The sequence below is a fragment of the Patella vulgata genome, chromosome 5 (assembly GCF_932274485.2).
Source record: "Patella vulgata chromosome 5, xgPatVulg1.2, whole genome shotgun sequence".
Taxonomy (NCBI): domain Eukaryota; kingdom Metazoa; phylum Mollusca; class Gastropoda; family Patellidae; genus Patella; species Patella vulgata.
This window is the reverse complement of record NC_065883.2, coordinates 54,983,026-55,001,345: the sequence shown is the minus strand read 5'-3', so window position 1 is coordinate 55,001,345 and position 18,320 is coordinate 54,983,026. Positions and strand designations below refer to the sequence as shown.

The window sequence follows — 18,320 nt, the reverse complement described above, 5'->3', positions numbered from 1 at the left end:
AATAAACAAGCAGAATGTGTAGACTGGCCTGTCTATGAAAGTAAAATATCCTTTGTGTCTTTTTTCACCGACTATGACCAAAGAAGCAGAAATGAAATCTTCAGGGGATTTTTCCAAGTGACTTGTTAACATAATTGCTGGTTCAGGCATTTAAACAAAAAAAGACTTTAAATGTCCTTAACGACCTTAATTACAGAATACAAAATCAACAAACCGTAAATCCAACCATAAAGGGCACAGTCCTTGTCGTAGTATGCTAAAGAGAGAAGTTTTAAGATACATCAAGTAAGAGCCAAATCTGCCTATTGCAGGTCTTTGCCCTACTGTTCTGAAATGAGGGTGTATAGAAAATATGTATGACTTATAAATTGAAAGTTTTAATGTAACCACTCATATTTTACATTATGTACTTGTATAATAAAATAACATCAAATTGAAAATTATTTTTATATCAACTTTTGGAGAGCTCAAAATATCAAATGCCACTTAAAATATTCATCAAAATAAGACAATGCAATTTAATGGAAGTCCTATGACCATTTATGTGACAAGTATTAAAGAAGCAGTATACAATTGTGTATTGGTCAATAACAGTAGGTTCAAGTAATCACTAAAATCTATTTGAGATGGCTCCACCAGTTATTTAATATTCTGCAAGAATCATAACAGGAATGGGGTGAAATAAGTAAATAACAGAAACACTATAGATTCGATGAAAACTTTTTTTTTTATTCAAACATAAATAAATATTAGTAACACTATACCCCTTGACAGGAAAATCAAAATTTCATTGGTTCATTAAATGTAAATAATTTATAAATGTATTAAGTAATGATTGCATCACCCGATCAGCTGTATATAATACTGTACTACAGCATAACAAAATTACATAGCTATCCCATAGATACACTGTCATGTCTGACTCTTCTATTAATAGTTATTCGCACTTAGTGCTGATTACATTCAAAGACAGTAGACATTCACAGGATAAAACAAGGAGAATGACAATATCATTGTTAAGTTGTGTTTTCTACTGGTGAATTTGGGTATCATTGAAGCATGCCGATTTCACAACTTATATTTATTTGTAACTATTGTCCAGATGGGAAAAATGGGCAACCTGTTTGGAAATTTAGCAGGTATCACTATGTTATAATTTGAAACAGCAAAAAACACTTTTATTCTAGTCTGATTAATTAATTGTAATAGAGTGTTTGCATATAATTTTAACAAATGTATTACAGAATTTGTAAACACCATATGCTTGAGATTCTCAAGTCGACAGGTAACAAATTCAGTATTTGCTTAGAAATGGAAATATTTTTTGAAGAAGTAACTAATCATTTATAAACATTAATGTTACTCATCAAACATCAATTAAAGTCTCTGTATGGCATTTGCATTTTCAAAAAATATTGAATTTTCCTCATCCTAATTCAAGCTAAATATGTACTCACATTGATTATGTAACATTTAATTAAAAAAACAAAATCAAAGTATCAGCAGCAGATAACTTTTCAATTTGAATTCAGTTGAATTAATAAGAGGCCCATAAAAAGATAGTGAAAGTCGTAGGTAGTGCTGGCTTGTGATGACTATGCTGAATGTTGACAAATTTTTAATTAATTATATCTTTGTAAATACCGAAGGGAGTTCAACCTTAATTTGGACTGATATTCCTTTTAGAGATTTAACAACCTCTCAAATGACAGAGACTCTAAAGGGTCAAAACACTCTTATTCATTGGTGACATGTAATGTATTTCATTTATTTCTCCAGATATCAATGGGATAACCTAGTAATAAATATACAAACAATAATATACAATAGGTAATACTGATCTTATCACAATTCAAGTAGGAACCATAACATTGAAAGAGACATTATTGTTTACTTGTATTCTTCTAGTTTCTTCAAATTATCTATCCTTAGAAAAGCAGATTGGACAAACTCGTTTTTTCTGTAATAATCAACAATCACCTTTGTAAACATTTTAATATACATTTGATGGTTTACATTACCTTATGCATAAAATAGGTAAACAAATATACCAGCATATTTGAAAATAATTGTATTCTTTTTGAAATAAGCCTTATTCTCTATTTGGCTGTTACAATATCTATCCCTTCACAAAAACTATTTCTATTGCATTAGGTAGACATTTTCTTTACATCATAAACTTGGTACCGATTTAAATTCAGCTAAGTACCCGTGACTTAACATGCAGGAGCCTGTTATACCAAGCTTACATCAAATGACATACACATACGTTCAATAGAGCTCTATAGTAAAATATTTAATTCACATGTATGCAAGTCTGAAGTGTGCTTTGTTCAACAGGGTCCTGGACAATAAAATAGTCACATTTATAAACATAATGATATCATGTTTACACTAAATTTTCATCAAAATAAGTACAAAACATAACCAACATTTCATGTCACAAAAATACAGTTGGTACAAACTTATAGGTAATACGTAGATTGTCATGGACAAGTTATAACATATACGAACATGATGGATCTATTTTCTATACATGTATGCAAATATTGGACATACCAGTACTGTATACTTTACAAAAAACAATTGGATGACATACTGGAGATTCCTGACTTTGTCAATTTGGGACAGCTTCACAATACAACAGATTAATATTTAATTACAAACAATCACATTCAATTATTATCAACCATTAGTATAAAATATTATGATAAAAACATAATTTGTAATATGAACACTTAATCAACTAATTTCATCAATAGAAACATTGCGTTAAATACAAAAACATTATTATACAAATTAAATAATAAAACACTGCTATTTGTTCATGCAGCTAAATAAATTATCACATAAGTCATCATAGATATTGCCAATCTTTTATTGGTATAGAAGCTTAGCTAGAACACTATATATAAAACAACTAAATCATAGTTAAATTACAATCATTGGCTGCCTTTTATAATATTAGAAAGTGAGCAAAAACATTATAATGACATTATCAAATATCTATATACTCCTTTTATCTATTTACTCAAATCCAGTGTATTAGAAAAAGGCTGGGTTTTTTTAATTGTGGTAATGAAGTCATTTTTATGAAAACATAACTCTCTTGGGCTTCTGATGTACAGGTATTGTTATTTAGCTGTAAGTAATGACTGGTGCAATGCAAGAATTAGAGTATATATTCTATTCTTTTCAGAACTCCCAATACCATCTCTCAGTTGAGTTATTCAGGAAGTTCAAATGTTATTATTTTCTTTCATCTGATCAAAAAGGAGGTTATTGAAAAGCATCAGTTGTTGACATAAATAACATTTACTAGATTAAAACTGACTCAATGTTTATATTATTGGTTACTTTCACATAAAAAATTTCATATCCATAGCTTTTGTTTTTGTTACGAGAATCATCTCAAGTATGTGTTAAACATATACTGTTATAAAATCCAACCTATAATAAGATGTGAAATGTAAAGCCATATCATCAACACAACGAAAATTGTTTATAGAATCTGAAAGTCTGTTATCAGCAAAAGAGGATAGCAATTTGAGATATAAACAGATGTAAAGAATTTAAAATATAAATATTTACTTAAGCCTGTTACAAATTGGCTTCACATAATTTAAACTGACATTCTTAGTGTTCATGTAACCTCCTCTAAGATAAATTTGAGTAAAGAGATAGGTATAATTTTTAGTTGTAGTTATATGTAGATATCTGACAATGGGTTAATGATATTAATTATATAAATACTAGAATATACAATACAACAATTCCACCACATACATAAATACATGCAGTTAAAATGAAATGATTAATTTATTTTAGTCCATCAGATGAAACCTCTTTCCATTTTCTCATATCTTTCAAATTCTAAACAAAACATTTGACACTGACATGGTTTAAAATATAGATTAATTACTAAGACATTAAAGGTTCTTTCACCAAAATCAGAATTTCATCAACAGCATTACAAACTGGTGCTCAGATGACAATATTTTGCTAATATTTTGATTTATTTGAACTTCTAAGGTGTAAATAAATATTACAAAAACTCAGAGTATAACAAATCTAGCTATAAATGAATCACAACTAAACATCTGTCTTGGCTTTCCATACAATTTACTTTTTAAAATTATAAATAATAAAAAAAATACCTTTAAAATTCATAGAAACATATATCAAAATAAACGTAGTTACCATATATCAACTAAAAAAACCACTTATGCCCTGTGTTGATTTGCATACTAAATATTTGTCATAATTGATACTTTAAAAAATGAAAATGGAAACACACAACATTAAACCACATTTCAACAGTCACTAATACTATCTATGAAATGTATTTTTGCCTGGATCCAAATGTAAGTACTACAGGTCTATTATAATTTAAATTCCTATTCTAAATATTTACTCTGATACTACACATGATTATGTTGAGTTTGACAACTATTTGGTACTGACATGCAACAATTTTATTCATTATCAATACAACATGCTTGATTTTTGTCTGTAAATCTTAAATGGTTGACAAAATATTCATAATACCCTAGTTTTTCTTTCATTACCAGTTAAAAACATAGAGAATACTCTAATTATTTCATTAATGACAAACTAAAATAAAAATGTTTTAGAGGTGCAATTGATGTCCATTTCTCCTAAAAGAAACAATCTTGACAAAACTCTTATTTTTTTGTGCGGCATTGACAATGTAGGGCATGTCCTAGACTGATGTAAACAAATGAACTACAAGTATAATAAAACTGATTTTATGAGCTTAAGTTAAACAACCAGTACATGTTGTACAATCAGCAGAGGTCAGCTCATTCAATTTTTATATACTTTGTTACCTGTATAATGATAGTAAAGATATCGTAGTCTGGTATAAATATATTGCACTTCTGCTGAAAAAGAGCGGCAGACATGATCATTTCTCATGATACAGAAAAGCCAAGTTCCCATGATCAGAAAAACAATGAAACCAAATAATATGGCAATAACTGTTAAACTTCTTGGTAAATTGTCTTCTGAAAAAAAAGTATGACAATAATTTTTAGAAAAAGTGTTTTACTTAATATATTATGCCATAATATTATGCCAAACCAAGACTTCTAAAAAAAAAAATGTCCCGAAAATTATCCCCTATAATTTGATTCTCAATCATTAGGCATCTTAATGTTCTAACCTACAATTTTGGTTATATTCTTCTTAATCATAACCATCATCATTAACCTGGTTGGTGAAGAAAAGTTGGACATTAATTACAATAAAATATCTCTTTAAAATTATAGATTTTATAAATTCTAATAAGATAACTAAAGCTCTGCTTACCATATATCACTCTTCTTTCAATATGTTCATTAAATCGTACACATTTCTTTTCTCTCTCTACAAATAATTAAACAATTTTGTTTATCTGACATATCAATTACAGAGGTCTATATATAGCAGCATAGTAATAAGCTAATGATAAAATCATCAAGGAGGGGAATTTAAATAATATCCATGTATTTCCTTGTTGGATTTGATTTTCTCTGCATAAAGTTCTATAAAAATCTTGATTCTTACAAAATACAGAATACTAAACTGAAATACATTAATGAGAAAACCAGGGGTTTTCAAATTACAAAAACCCCTATTAGCTTTGCCCTTTATAGAATAACTATTATATAATCAAGTTTTGAAAGAATTTACCATCAGATGTTTCCATGATGTTACGTTGACGCAAAATGGAGGGGGGAGACACATTTGTCAATGATTCTCTTCTGGACGTATTTGGAGACAGATGAGTCATGGAATCTGAAATAAATTAAATACATATTTTTAAATAACCTTTCTTAAAAATATTCATCAGAGTTTTTTCCTTGTAACTATCTGTTAAAGTATAAATGATCTGCATATAACTTTTATATTAAATGTAAACAGTACAATACATTATGTAATATCTATCAATCTCTTTATAGGTGGCCATGTTAATTAGGAATGCGATCATTTTTAAAATTCTTACCTGAATACTGTTTTCTTCCAACTTCTGCATAAAGTGTTGCAAAATAATCCAGACTATCTTTAGTTATCTTGTGGTCATTTCCATATATCTGTTGTCGAATTTTTGTTGCCTAAACATGAGATATTACAACATTAAACATGTTAAGTTAGGAATAGTAGAAAATACTTGATCAATATATAGGGTGCCCACCATAAATAAGTATCTACAAATATCTCAACAATTACACGACAATATTTATATATTCCAAGCCTTTAATTAGTTTTGCACATTTGTAGTCATTAAATAAACGGTCATGTTGTACTTAATAGCTATGACCATTTAACCATCGATAAATATTAGACTTAAAAATGGTTACGAGTGTCGGCCATTACATCCGGGCACTTTTAAGTAAAAAATAAGTTGCATGCCCTTGTTTTGAAATCAGTCTCGCTTAACCAGTCTATTGACCATTCTCTGTCTGATTGACAGGACGGGATAATCAAGACTACTTTTTTACGAAACATAACAGAAAGCTGGAAAAAGAAATTGAATTTAGAAACACATACGTTAGGCAACTCAACAAATGTTTTAAGAACCTTGTAAAAGTTAAATGAAACTACTGCTGGAATCATGTTCTTGCCTAACCCAGGGGGGTTGGATGGGCGAATGGTTATCACGTGAACGCTGTATCATAAGGTCTGTCATTGGAGTGGTTTGGATTCCCCGGTTGTACGTGACAAGGAATAGAGTTGCCTGTTCAACCTCGTGGCTTTTCTCCAGGTCCACCGGTTTCCTACCACTGCTAAAGCCCCCTACTCGTAAGCAAAATATTGAAATAAAATTGAACCATGTGTTAGTCCCAAAATGACCTAGTTTGTGTTGAGTGGACGTTAAACCCCATTTCTCTCTCTCTCTCTTGCTTAACCCGAGTGTTTCCGAGATATTATTTAAAAAATTTAAAAAATAAAATAAACGTCATTTCTTAAGCTGCTGTAATAACCAAAAAGCTAACTATTACTGCTATTCAGAATTGTCAACAATAGACTTTTTACGACTGTAAAAGTTGATAGATGTGTAGAGAATTTCATGTGCGATGGCTATTTTTAGACTCATAGACTCTTGCACCGAGTGCTATCGCACCGCATGACTAGCCAGAAATCTCTTCGAGACAAGCCACTCAAGTGTGAACAATAACATTTGTCATGTCGAGTTCATCTTACAGTAGGGAAAATTTTCGCTGCATGGGGCCCCCTACAATACGTCATGCTGTAAAATATCTAATAAATATAAAATAAAAATAAAATTTTAATAAACATAAGTGTCATATCATATTATTCTTTGCACCCGAAATCAGTTATTTGATTTGACATTTTTTTTTCCATTTTTATTAAATAAGGGATTGTCATCCAATGACTAGCAATCAATACATCTCCCTTGGAAGAAAACTCATTTTCTTTGCTAAAAGTTCAGGAGAACCAAAGTTATAACAGCCAAATCACTAAATAGCTGACTAGTAATATCTGAAAGTTTATACAGCTTACACATTATTTCAAAACCTTATTTTTATATGCAGCTGTTACAATAAACAGGAAGTAACGATGTCATTCATTGTCTAGATTGTTGCCAAGCAATTGCTAAACACAATGGAAGCTACTTTCTCAGAACTCTATAATGGTTTGTAGAGTCTGAAAGGTTAATTTTGTAAATTTTGAATGGACTGTTAATTGGCAAAAACTAAAATGTTTAAAATGAATTTTATAACTAGAAACTTACTTTGCCAGCATACTCTAATGCTAAATGAGGTCTGAAATAAAATATATCATTAATCATTAATTTTGTAAACCCATAACTCATTAACTTTATCATGCATCAAGAACTCAAACACAATATCATTAATTCCAAAACTTAATAATGCCAATTTCCAGAAAACATTCTTTTTTGTTGTGATTTTAGCAACTTGTGACTCTCAATCCCTTATGAATTACTACAAAGGCCTAGTCAAATAAATTATATGTACTTATATGACTTTTTTAATGCAGAAATACATAAACAGACAGTCTCTCCCGTGGAATAATATTAACAAGATGACTAGTCCTCACCGTCTCGTGTCCTTGCACTTGTTTGGAAGGCATAAGGACAAACAACATCTTGAAATATCAATGGAACTCGTCAGAAGATACATACTCGGCAAGGAAGGGTCGCTTGTGTAAGGTTTGCACAATAACCTTTGCCTACCTCAATCAGCTACTGTATGTTAAACAATAAGCTTATACGTCAGAAAATGAAATACTACAATAGGTTGATGTTTGTACAAAGTTTCAAAAAGATTTCTTGAACAGCTAATGAAATATGCTCCGGAAACGAAATCAGGACGGAAGGACGGTCATCAGAAATTAAAATAATAGGTAGATGAATGGGAAAGTGTTATATAAGGTATCTTGAACAGTTTCTGAGATATGCTCTTGAATAATAATTATATACCAAAAACTAATTCAAATGTGTAGTATATTCAAAAATCATTCAACAGAGAAATTTGTTTCCATGGAAACACAAACGTTATTAAATTCGACAAATTTCTAATCAAGGCACAAATACAATCACAGGTTGATGTTTGTACAAAGATATCTTGAAGGGTTTATGAGATATGCTCCATAAATAAAATTGTAAACGAAAAACTAAGTCAAATTTGTTTCCATGGAAACACAAAAAATATAAACCCCAGAAATTCCTAAATAGCAAAAGGGACAACTACTGTAATAGGTTGGTGTGTGTACAAAGATTCCAAACGATATCTTGAACGGTGTATGAGATATGTTCCAGAAACGAAATATCCCTCCCTAACTTCGTTCGACATGCGATAATAATAATTGTCTTGTTATAGCACTGGAATTCCAATCATAAAAGTAATAGCAACTTCAAAGACAACCTTTTCCACTATGCTTTTATTTCGAAATACGTTTAAGTTTAAGTGACATATAAATAAAATAAACTCACTGATTTTGATCCATACATAATTTTGCTAAATGTTCAAATTCATCTGCACGAACACTGTTTTCATCAACCTTTGGACTATTGTCATCTTTTTCACTTTGTCTTAATTTTTCTGAGTGAAAAAAATAGTTTGGTTTAAGATTGGGTAAACTTTTAAAAATGAATTCTGGTTTCTCCTTGTGAGTGATGCTTGAAAATAAGTCTACTCATTCAGATGGGACAAAAAAATTATGCAGTCTGTGTTGAAATTTTAAACTACTGGCAGCATAGTAACTATCACATAGTTAATAACCCACACATGTACTTTCAAAGCTAAATTCATGCAATACATACGATCAACTAATATTTCTAGAAATACAGTCACTGTTTTTTAAGACGAGCGATCGCTCTCGAGCACCTGCCGCTCACCTAAATGTCGACAGAGGGGAGGTTTTTTTTTCCCTCCCCTTAAAACTGAAAATCGCTCTCCTTTATATAGTCATTGGGGGTTTATTATCATTTATGAAACCAGGAATGAGCCAATTACACACAGTTATTGATCTTATAACCATTTCCCATGCACATAACTAATCACTCTCCTTAATATCAGATCACTCTCCTTAATTTCTAAATCACTCTTCTTATCAAAACTTGGAGAGTTTTTTGAGGGGAGCGATTTTTTCAATTCGTTGATTGAGGGGAGCTTTTTTTGGCTCTCCTCTGTAATACAAACAAGAACGATTGAAAATACAACCACTATTTTGTCTCCCAAATATTTAGTTCAATTGTTTATCACTTTAATACGAGATATTTATCATAAGTGGTTCAAGACTATAATATTCTCAGTCAACCATCTAACTATTACTATGTAATACATTGGACAATGATACAAAGCGTTATTATAAGAGACTGATTTCCCGAACACTTGTTTTAGGCACCATATGAATATTTTATATATAATGAACCAGCGGCTGCCAGACAGGATACGCCAACATTTTGCAAGAGATAGATAGAGAACAAGCCAAAAACAAAAACGATTTTTGGAACAATCAGGGGCCATAATCCAGAAAGTTATGGTCTGAAATGCGCAAATATCAAAAGGGACTGAGATTTTTGGAATATAAAGTTATGTTTTAAGTTTTATCAAAATCGGATAAAAATTGTGACCTCTGGGTGTCCATAACCTTTGTATTACATACTTATACACAATTTGCGTACAAAGAACGGCCATTTTGTCGGGCAGTTTCATTTCGATATTTCACGAAATTCAAACTCAACCATCATTAGTGCATAACTGTGATATATTCACACGTTTTTTTTTTTTGAATCGAATAAAATATGTGACCACTATAGGGACCACAAACTCAAAACGCAATTTCTCGTACAATCAGGGGCTATAATTCAGGAAGTTACGATCCAATATGCGCGAATATCGATAAGAACCTAGATCTTTGCCCTTTGGGACATAACCATGCATTCCAATTTTCATCAAAATGGGATGAAAATTGTGACTTCTAGAGAGTCCACAACCTTGATATACCATATTTTACACTATTTGAGTACAAGGGACGGCCATTTCGCCGGCAGTTTTGGGCCAATTTTCACGAAATTCGAACTCAACCATCATTAGGGTGTAAACCTTTTTTTTAAATTGGATAAAAACTATGACTTCTAGAGGGACCACACGCTAAAAACGCGATTTTTCAATCAAGGGCCATAATTCAGGAAGTTACAATCCGATATGCGCGAATATTGAAAGGAACCAAGATCTTTGGGTTATAAACATGCATTCCAGGTTTCATCAAAATCAGATCAAAATTGTGACCTCTAGAGCTAAAAATGTGATTTTTCGTACAATTAGGGGCCATAATCCATGAAGTCATGGTCCGATACATGCCAAAATTGGATAAAAATTGTGACCTGTAGAGTGTCCACAAACAAATTGTGGACGGATGAACAGGGGCGACGACAATAAAATGTGGGCGTATAAAAATCCTTAGAGAGAGAGAAATGGGGTTTAATGCCCACTCGACAAAAACTAGGTCATTTTGGGACTAACAAATGATTCAGTTTTATTTCAATAATTCACCTGCATGTAGAGGTCTTTTAGCAGTAGGAGGAAACCGGAGGACCCAGAGAAAACCCACGAGGTTGGACAGGCGACCCTACTCCTCGTCACGTACAACCGGGGAATCGAAACCACACCAGTTGACTCAATGATAGACCTTATGATACATCACGCTTGTGCTAACCATTGACCATTCATCCAGCATTATATCATTTAATAACATTAACAGGCGAATGAAAAAGTATAATACATTCAGAATCTTAAACTAGCTCCAATAGACGCAGTGTACAGTTTGATGATAGTTTGTAACTTGTGTGCATCTCATAATAAAGAAATTCTGAGCAGTGTCATTTAGCTCTAGATGTCCTTAAAAATACTGAATGAACAGATAAGCCTTCATTAATTTATTTGCTGCAGACAATTTTGCCCATTTCATTTCAAGTGAAGTTTTTATCGAAAAATTCTTCTCAGTCCACATTAACACTTTAACTATACCAATCGACTACTGTGATTCCTAAATTCAGCACATTCGGATTTTTTTTAATCCCGCTTTGATTTTCAAGAAGTTCAGAAAATTAAAAAGAAATATTAACATGAAGCTATACCTAATGTATCCTGTATGTCTGTAGAATCAATTAAAGCATTTTCATAAAATAATTTTTCAGCCTGTATAAAAAGGATGGCCTTTTCATCTAATTAAATGTAAAGGTAAATAAATTCATATAAGTTATGTATCTTACAAGCAATCAAGAAAATATCAGGAATTAACATTTGTCTGTACAATACGTTAGAGCACAACGATACAGAACGCGGTGTATCTAAAGTACATGTGCTAGACGACTCTGCCACCCATCCCACCTGAACCGTTCATCTTAAACAAAAGGATACATTCTTCTTTGGAAAAATAAATGTCAGCAATCTGAAATAAGAAGTACAGTTTAATTATTTTAAAACTATGAAATAAATTATTATCTAATTATTATAAAGTTCAATACCCTTAGGATAAACACTTAGTACATGTATACTGGATAAAGGCTAAAAATACACGCTGTGTCGAATTGACACACAGTAAATAAACTGGTCATTCATGTCATTATCTACTGATGTATTATTGAAAATTGCACATATAGAAATAGGTTGGTATTATAAATGTATGCGAATACAAATACTATATTATTACTAATGTAAAGCTAATATAAAAATAAAATTCAATGTGTCAAGGTGGTCACAAGTCTGTTTGTTAACACGAAACTTGTGACACATTTCTGAATATGATATAAGAATGGCTTACATTTCTAAGGCACTGTGGTAGAAGAACAAAATGACTATCTGCTTGTAAACATGTCAAACAGCCGAGGTAACATTTAAGAGCACAATCTTTTTTGCCAGATTTCTCAAAATCTAAACCTCTTTCAAATAATTTGTTTCTTGCATCAGAATCCATCTGTGATATATCACCCAAATCCACATCTTCATCTGTCAAAATCAAATAAGAAAAATTAAAATATAAATAAAGAAACCTTTCATGAAAGTCTTTATATGTAGTAAATAATACCCTACTTCGAGATTGATATTAGAATTCGGTCTCGGAATATTTCTAATATCGAACCGAGGGTTAGTGGGGTATTATTTGACATACACAATGACATTACTTCAATGACAGAGTGGTCAGCATACCCTCATATAGCAACATAAACATATCCATATCGTCCCGTGTTGTTTTAGCATGATGTAGGGCTACACAACACTGCTGGAATGAGTATACTAATAGTGAACTGTTGTCCACCTCTACTCAAAATACACCTGCGTTACTTTAGTCATGCATTCACCAGTTCACTAGTAAAATGCTGTCAATGACTGAGTCAGACGAAGAACTCCTTGTTGCCAGCCAAGTGCTATGAAACATGAAATAAGTGAAATATTAAATGGTGAGAACGATGTCAGTAAGAGTGTTGAGGGCAAAAACGTAAAAGGCGAGGAAGACACCAGAACAGACCGAAAATTTAGCAAAAAGGTTTTGTCTACAAACATCTACAGAAAATGATTCTAATCCTATCATTTATGCTACTAACTGTACTATTAACTTTATAACAAAATAAAATTCATTTGCTGTGTTTGCTTAATATGACGTCATCAGGGGGTGATATGGGATATCGTCCCAGGGATGATATCACATATCACCCTCTGATCACCCAATCCTCGGTACAATATCTCTATTATCGTTTATGGAACATCAAAGACAAAACACCGTGAAGGTGTATATTGATAGCTAAAGCCTAGCTCACAACTTACTGTACTTGCTATTATAGGCAGTCTACGGGAGAAAATTTAGTAATCCCATGTGAGAGACTTAAGCATCCCTTGCATGTGTTTTTGGTCCTGCACATGCAAATTCTACAGGTCTGGTGAAAAATCGTGAAGGCATACAGTACGTACGAGGTCGGTACTCCTGTTGTATACCTGCATCAAGTCATGAAAACTGCTAGTAGGTGCTGTGTGTGTGGGTGTGTGTGTGGCGTACAATCATACCAGCACAATATAATAGGGAGATTTTCTAACATGTATGACTGCAGAAAGCACTAATGGCAATATGGCTGTCACCATACTGACACGACTAAGTTTGTTGAACTTTTACAGACCTTCTTCTTTGGTCCCATGTTTTAAACTAAATGAAAATATTCAATTCTTTTGGTCGATATGCGGGAGGCAAAACATTAATACACACTAATACACACTACTGCCTTGTATTTCACGTTCATCACATGCTAACCAAGTGCATAATAAGTGCAGGTCGTACTTCTGGTTAATTTTAAAAGTCAACTACGTATGTCAGATTTATGTTTTCCACAGAGTTACAAAAAAATTTTTCCCCCATGCTTTGAGTAAGTCAGATGTGCAGCCTGTACGTGACGACAAGTACTATGCCCATACTATTTACAAAACTTTCACTCGGTTTCTTGTGGCCAGACTGTGAGCGACCAAACCCTACGACCCGTGTGTGTCCAAAACATGTATGACGGGTTGTAAGTTAGGCTTAATATATGTATAATTAATAAGAGTCATTTTTACTAAAATATGATTATCATCGTCCATTGTAAGAATGTTAACCAGATTAGCTAGGTGATGCCATTGATCATATCCATGTGCACTTCCCCAACCCTTGATATAAGAAATTTTGATCAATGTTTGCATTTCCCAGATGACCAACATGAAACTAAGCTTCGAAGGAACATATCTATAGAACTGAGCATATAATAAATATTTCAAAATATTACGTGTATCAGCATTATTGCTGTTTTTTGTTGAATCAGGAGTGGATTCATCTTTTCCATCTTCAGTTGATTTGTCAGTATTTTCTTCCATATTGTGTTATTTTTAGATTAACACTGTGTCCCTTGGGGGGTTTTATCTGAAAATAAAATTACAGATAATTATGCACTTCACTATCAAGATGGTTCTTGGACGCCTTACAATTTCCTTGTAGAACTAGAAGCTTATATGTACATGTATATGTATGGTTTTGGTTGGCTTGGTGTGGTCACTTTGCACTGATTAGAGAAGGCAAATAATATCTTAACGGATCACAACATACCAATTTTTCAAGTACCCGTATGTTGTTTCAAATAACTTAGTGCATATTGGGGTTAATGGGGCACCTGAATATATAATGCAAACGTATTAAAACTAAATAACTTCATAATCATAAAACAAATGTAATACAAAAAGAACAAGCAACTATTTCCATAATTGTTGAACAAGAAAAGGAAGCAAACAGGTGTTGCATGGGAAGTATACCGGTTACGTAAAAAGATGCAGTATGAATCAAGAACAATCTTTATATCTATAATCATCCCCCAAACACAATGAAACACTGTATTATTTGCCCATAATAACTCAAGTGTTCATTCCTATTATTTGAGAAGCAATAGCTAGTAACAAACTTCAAACAAGAAAGCATACATGTATTACAATTTCTACCTAATTTTGTTAAATAACATGAGTCATGAGCACTATTTTAAGCAAGAGTTAAAGTAGCTAAGTCTCTAACTCAATATCATCCAAAATCTTCAACATTGAAAACACAAATTATTTGTCAAATTAAATCAACATTCATGTTGTGATCTTACCAGGAAAAGATGGGCCTCTGATATCCAATATTTAAGACAAAATAAACATTTTACCATTGGTACACGAATCGTGTACCATAATGCGCTTCAGCCCCAGTTGTATCAAGAGACTCGAGGGACGAGGCTAGACACATTGCACCAAATCAAATGGCGTATGTAGACTGGAATAACCAGACGCTAGAAATTTGCACTCGCTTGAGACTGCTGGCTTATTTCGCCGAACATAACTGATTTGAAATTAAAGTAAAAACGGAAACCATTGAATGTCAATCAGTTTATATACATTCATATTACAGTATTATATGCGTTGCGACCCACTTTTGTCAAGTTCTAGGTCCCAAATGTTAGCGATTTAGCTCCTTTAAGACTAAGACTTAGGCTAGCCTACCTAAGCTATAGCATAAATATAAGACATAACGCCAACACAAAATACGTCAAATGGCATGGCAACTACACTCTGAAGCATCTAGGATAAAAAGAAATGCTATGACAAGTGCAAGAGGTTGGAAAAATTGATGTTCTTAAGCACAGACTGTTTTGTCATTGAGAATGTTAATGAAAAAGATTCAAAGAATGTCAGACGAAATCATTATTCGGTCTACTCCCCTCGTATTTTGGCACACATTTGCAATAACGATATCATAAAACAAAATCACGAAAATTGCATTATCTGACAGAAGCATACCTAGGCAACAAATCAAAGCCCAACACAAATGTCCCAATTCATTGAATACGTGTACTGAATGCACTTTTTTTCAATCAAAATAGTTGATTGCAACCATAGACGCTTTTCCAATCATCATTAATATCGTGTCGATGTAAAAATATTGGGATATAGTTTTATCCGAAACGAAATAGTGAAATATTTCAAGAAGTAATGATATTAATTTATCTTTCTTATTTTATAATTTTACATGGAACACATGTCATCGGTTTATATATTTTTTTTTTCACAATTAAATTCGATTCATACGATTAAAATGATCACTGAAATTCTTTACTTGGATATTTTTCTGTAAACATAAGTCTTGTTTGCCATCCAGTAATGGCTAAATCTATTTGGTAAGGCCAGTTCAATTTTCATCAAGGTCGCTGGGATGTAAATAAGGTTAGGGCACGTGATTATTGGCGAGATTGTAGTTTAGGGTAAGCATTTGGGCCAGGCCAGGGTTACGGTTAGAGTTGAGATTAGCGCTAGCCCGCTAGCCCTGTTTTACGTCTCGTGACCTTTGACGAAACTTGAAGTTGACCTTATCAAATAGATCTAACCGCAAGTAAATTAGGAAATACTGGATGATCAAGACATCGGAAAGATGAGCTATTAGTAAATATCATGCTATATTCCATCCTTCAAAATACCAAAAAGGGGAGGAGCTATCATTAGCTATCAGGATAGAAATACTAATGTATTTGTAGGTGGGAATTAAATAGGATAACCACGCCTTGACATGATCGGTGAAGGTTGCTTTCTGTCCGGAGTTATTCTGCACACGGGCCCTTCTGAGCTACAAACTGTCGATGTAAACTGTGGCTGGAGTAAGACCGAAGGCATCGGTAGTGGAACCATTTCTGGGGTCCCTCTGAGCTAAAGCATGAACTCGATTTATAAAACTAAATGATTTCAAAAAAAAAAAAAATGCTTCTTTGAGCTCAGAATTTACTCCGTGAATAGTGAGCCACCGTAGGCCCTACCGTAGCCCTTGGTCGACGTGATTGCCGTGGCCCCTGTGAATAAAACAACTAATTGTAGACGAATTTTATGTGTAACAGTATTAGATCTGCCCGAATTCAAACGTAAGCTTAACTTCCTGTAAGTTAAGGGTAAGTGGTATTCAAAGGCAATGTTAAGAATAAAATTCCCCCCTATGAATTCAAAGGAGATTTAACTTCCTGTAAGTTAAGGGTAAGTGGAATTCAAAGGCAATGTTAAGAATAAAATTCCCCCCTATGTTAAGCTGCCTTAGAGCTTTTAAGTTTAATTTTTTAGCCGTATTCAAAGGCGAAATTAACGTGAACTGAAAATGAAACGAAATGTGGTTTAACGACCTACTGGCTAATGGATGCTGCTACACAGTGTGCTATGAGGGAAATTTTTCCCGGACAGCGGTTCTACGGCCTACTCTGATATCGAATTTCAACTGCCAAGGGATCTTATACGTGCATGCCAATGTGTACGCTGTTTATCGTCCCATCCGAACGACAAGACAGCTTTCCTTCTCAGGCCTTCTGTCCTGCACCGGGGGGGGGGGGGGTGTAGCGTCCTACATTTCTAGGGAAATTTTTTTCCGGGCTATCGCCTAGGCCTACTCAAGGATTCTTTAATGTGCATGCCATCTTGTGGACACGATCCGTTTTCGTCCCATCCGAACGACTAGACGATTCCCTTTACACGATCTCTGTTCAGCACACTGACAAGGGGGAAACCACGCTGGCAAATCTCGACCGACCTGGAGCTTGAAGACAATGAACAAACATGAGTTTATATTGTTTAGACAATCACAATAACGTTCTATTTTGTGGGGGTTGGATGGCTGAATGGTTAGCACGTGCGCGCTGTATCATAAAGTCTGTCATTGAGTCAGCTGGCGTGGTGTCGATTCCCCGGTTGTACGTGACAAGGAATAGGGTCGCCTGTCCAACCAGTGGCGGCGCCAGCCGTCTATGCTTGGAGGGGCAAAGCTGGGGCAAAGTCCAAGGTTAAGGGGGCAAAGGCACGACCTTCAACTAGTTGAAAAACAGGTTGCCGGAAATGCAGCCTGGCAGTATTTCAGGCACTGATCGTTGAGTTAAAGTGTCAATCGAACGGACTTGCGAACCTAGACGAAGCCCACTCACGAGCGTCAAAGTATGGAGTCCTTACGGAGGGTATGGGGGACCTCCCCCAGAAAATATTGAAAAATAGACTGCCGGAAATGCTGTCTGACAATATTCCGTCAGGCACCGATCGTCGAGATAAATAGATCTGACCAGATACCGTCCGTCCCCTGATCACTAGTTTATCCGACCAGAGAACAAAATATCAAACGAACGGACTTGCGAACCTCAACGAATTCCCCTTATGAGCGCCAAACTAGCGAGTCCTTGTGGGGGGTATTGGGGACCTCCCCAAGAAAATTTTGAAAAATTGACTGTCGGAAATGCTCTACAACATGCAAGTCTATGACTGAGT

At 33.6% G+C, this 18,320-nt stretch overlaps 1 protein-coding gene across 2 annotated transcripts; it reads right to left on the bottom strand.

Annotated features, from left to right (window-relative positions):
- Positions 1-708: 708 nt before the first annotated feature.
- Positions 709-16,185, bottom strand: LOC126820335 (consortin). 2 transcript variants are annotated; one of them, XM_056101185.1, is made up of 11 exons: positions 16,153-16,185; positions 14,300-14,433; positions 12,316-12,500; positions 11,913-11,943; positions 11,630-11,716; positions 8,981-9,089; positions 7,760-7,790; positions 6,008-6,116; positions 5,695-5,799; positions 5,332-5,388; positions 709-5,027 (listed from the first exon to the last, which is right to left on the bottom strand). In XM_056101185.1, exons 2-11 carry the CDS (start codon positions 14,385-14,387, stop codon positions 4,828-4,830), a joined length of 1,002 nt encoding a protein of 333 aa, XP_055957160.1. In that variant the 5' UTR covers positions 14,388-14,433; positions 16,153-16,185; the 3' UTR covers positions 709-4,827. The 2 variants fall into 2 exon arrangements, with proteins under 2 accessions (XP_055957160.1, XP_050404159.2); XM_050548202.2 differs by lacking the exon at positions 16,153-16,185 and adding an exon at positions 15,837-15,975.
- Between the last annotated feature and the right edge of the window lie 2,135 nt (positions 16,186-18,320).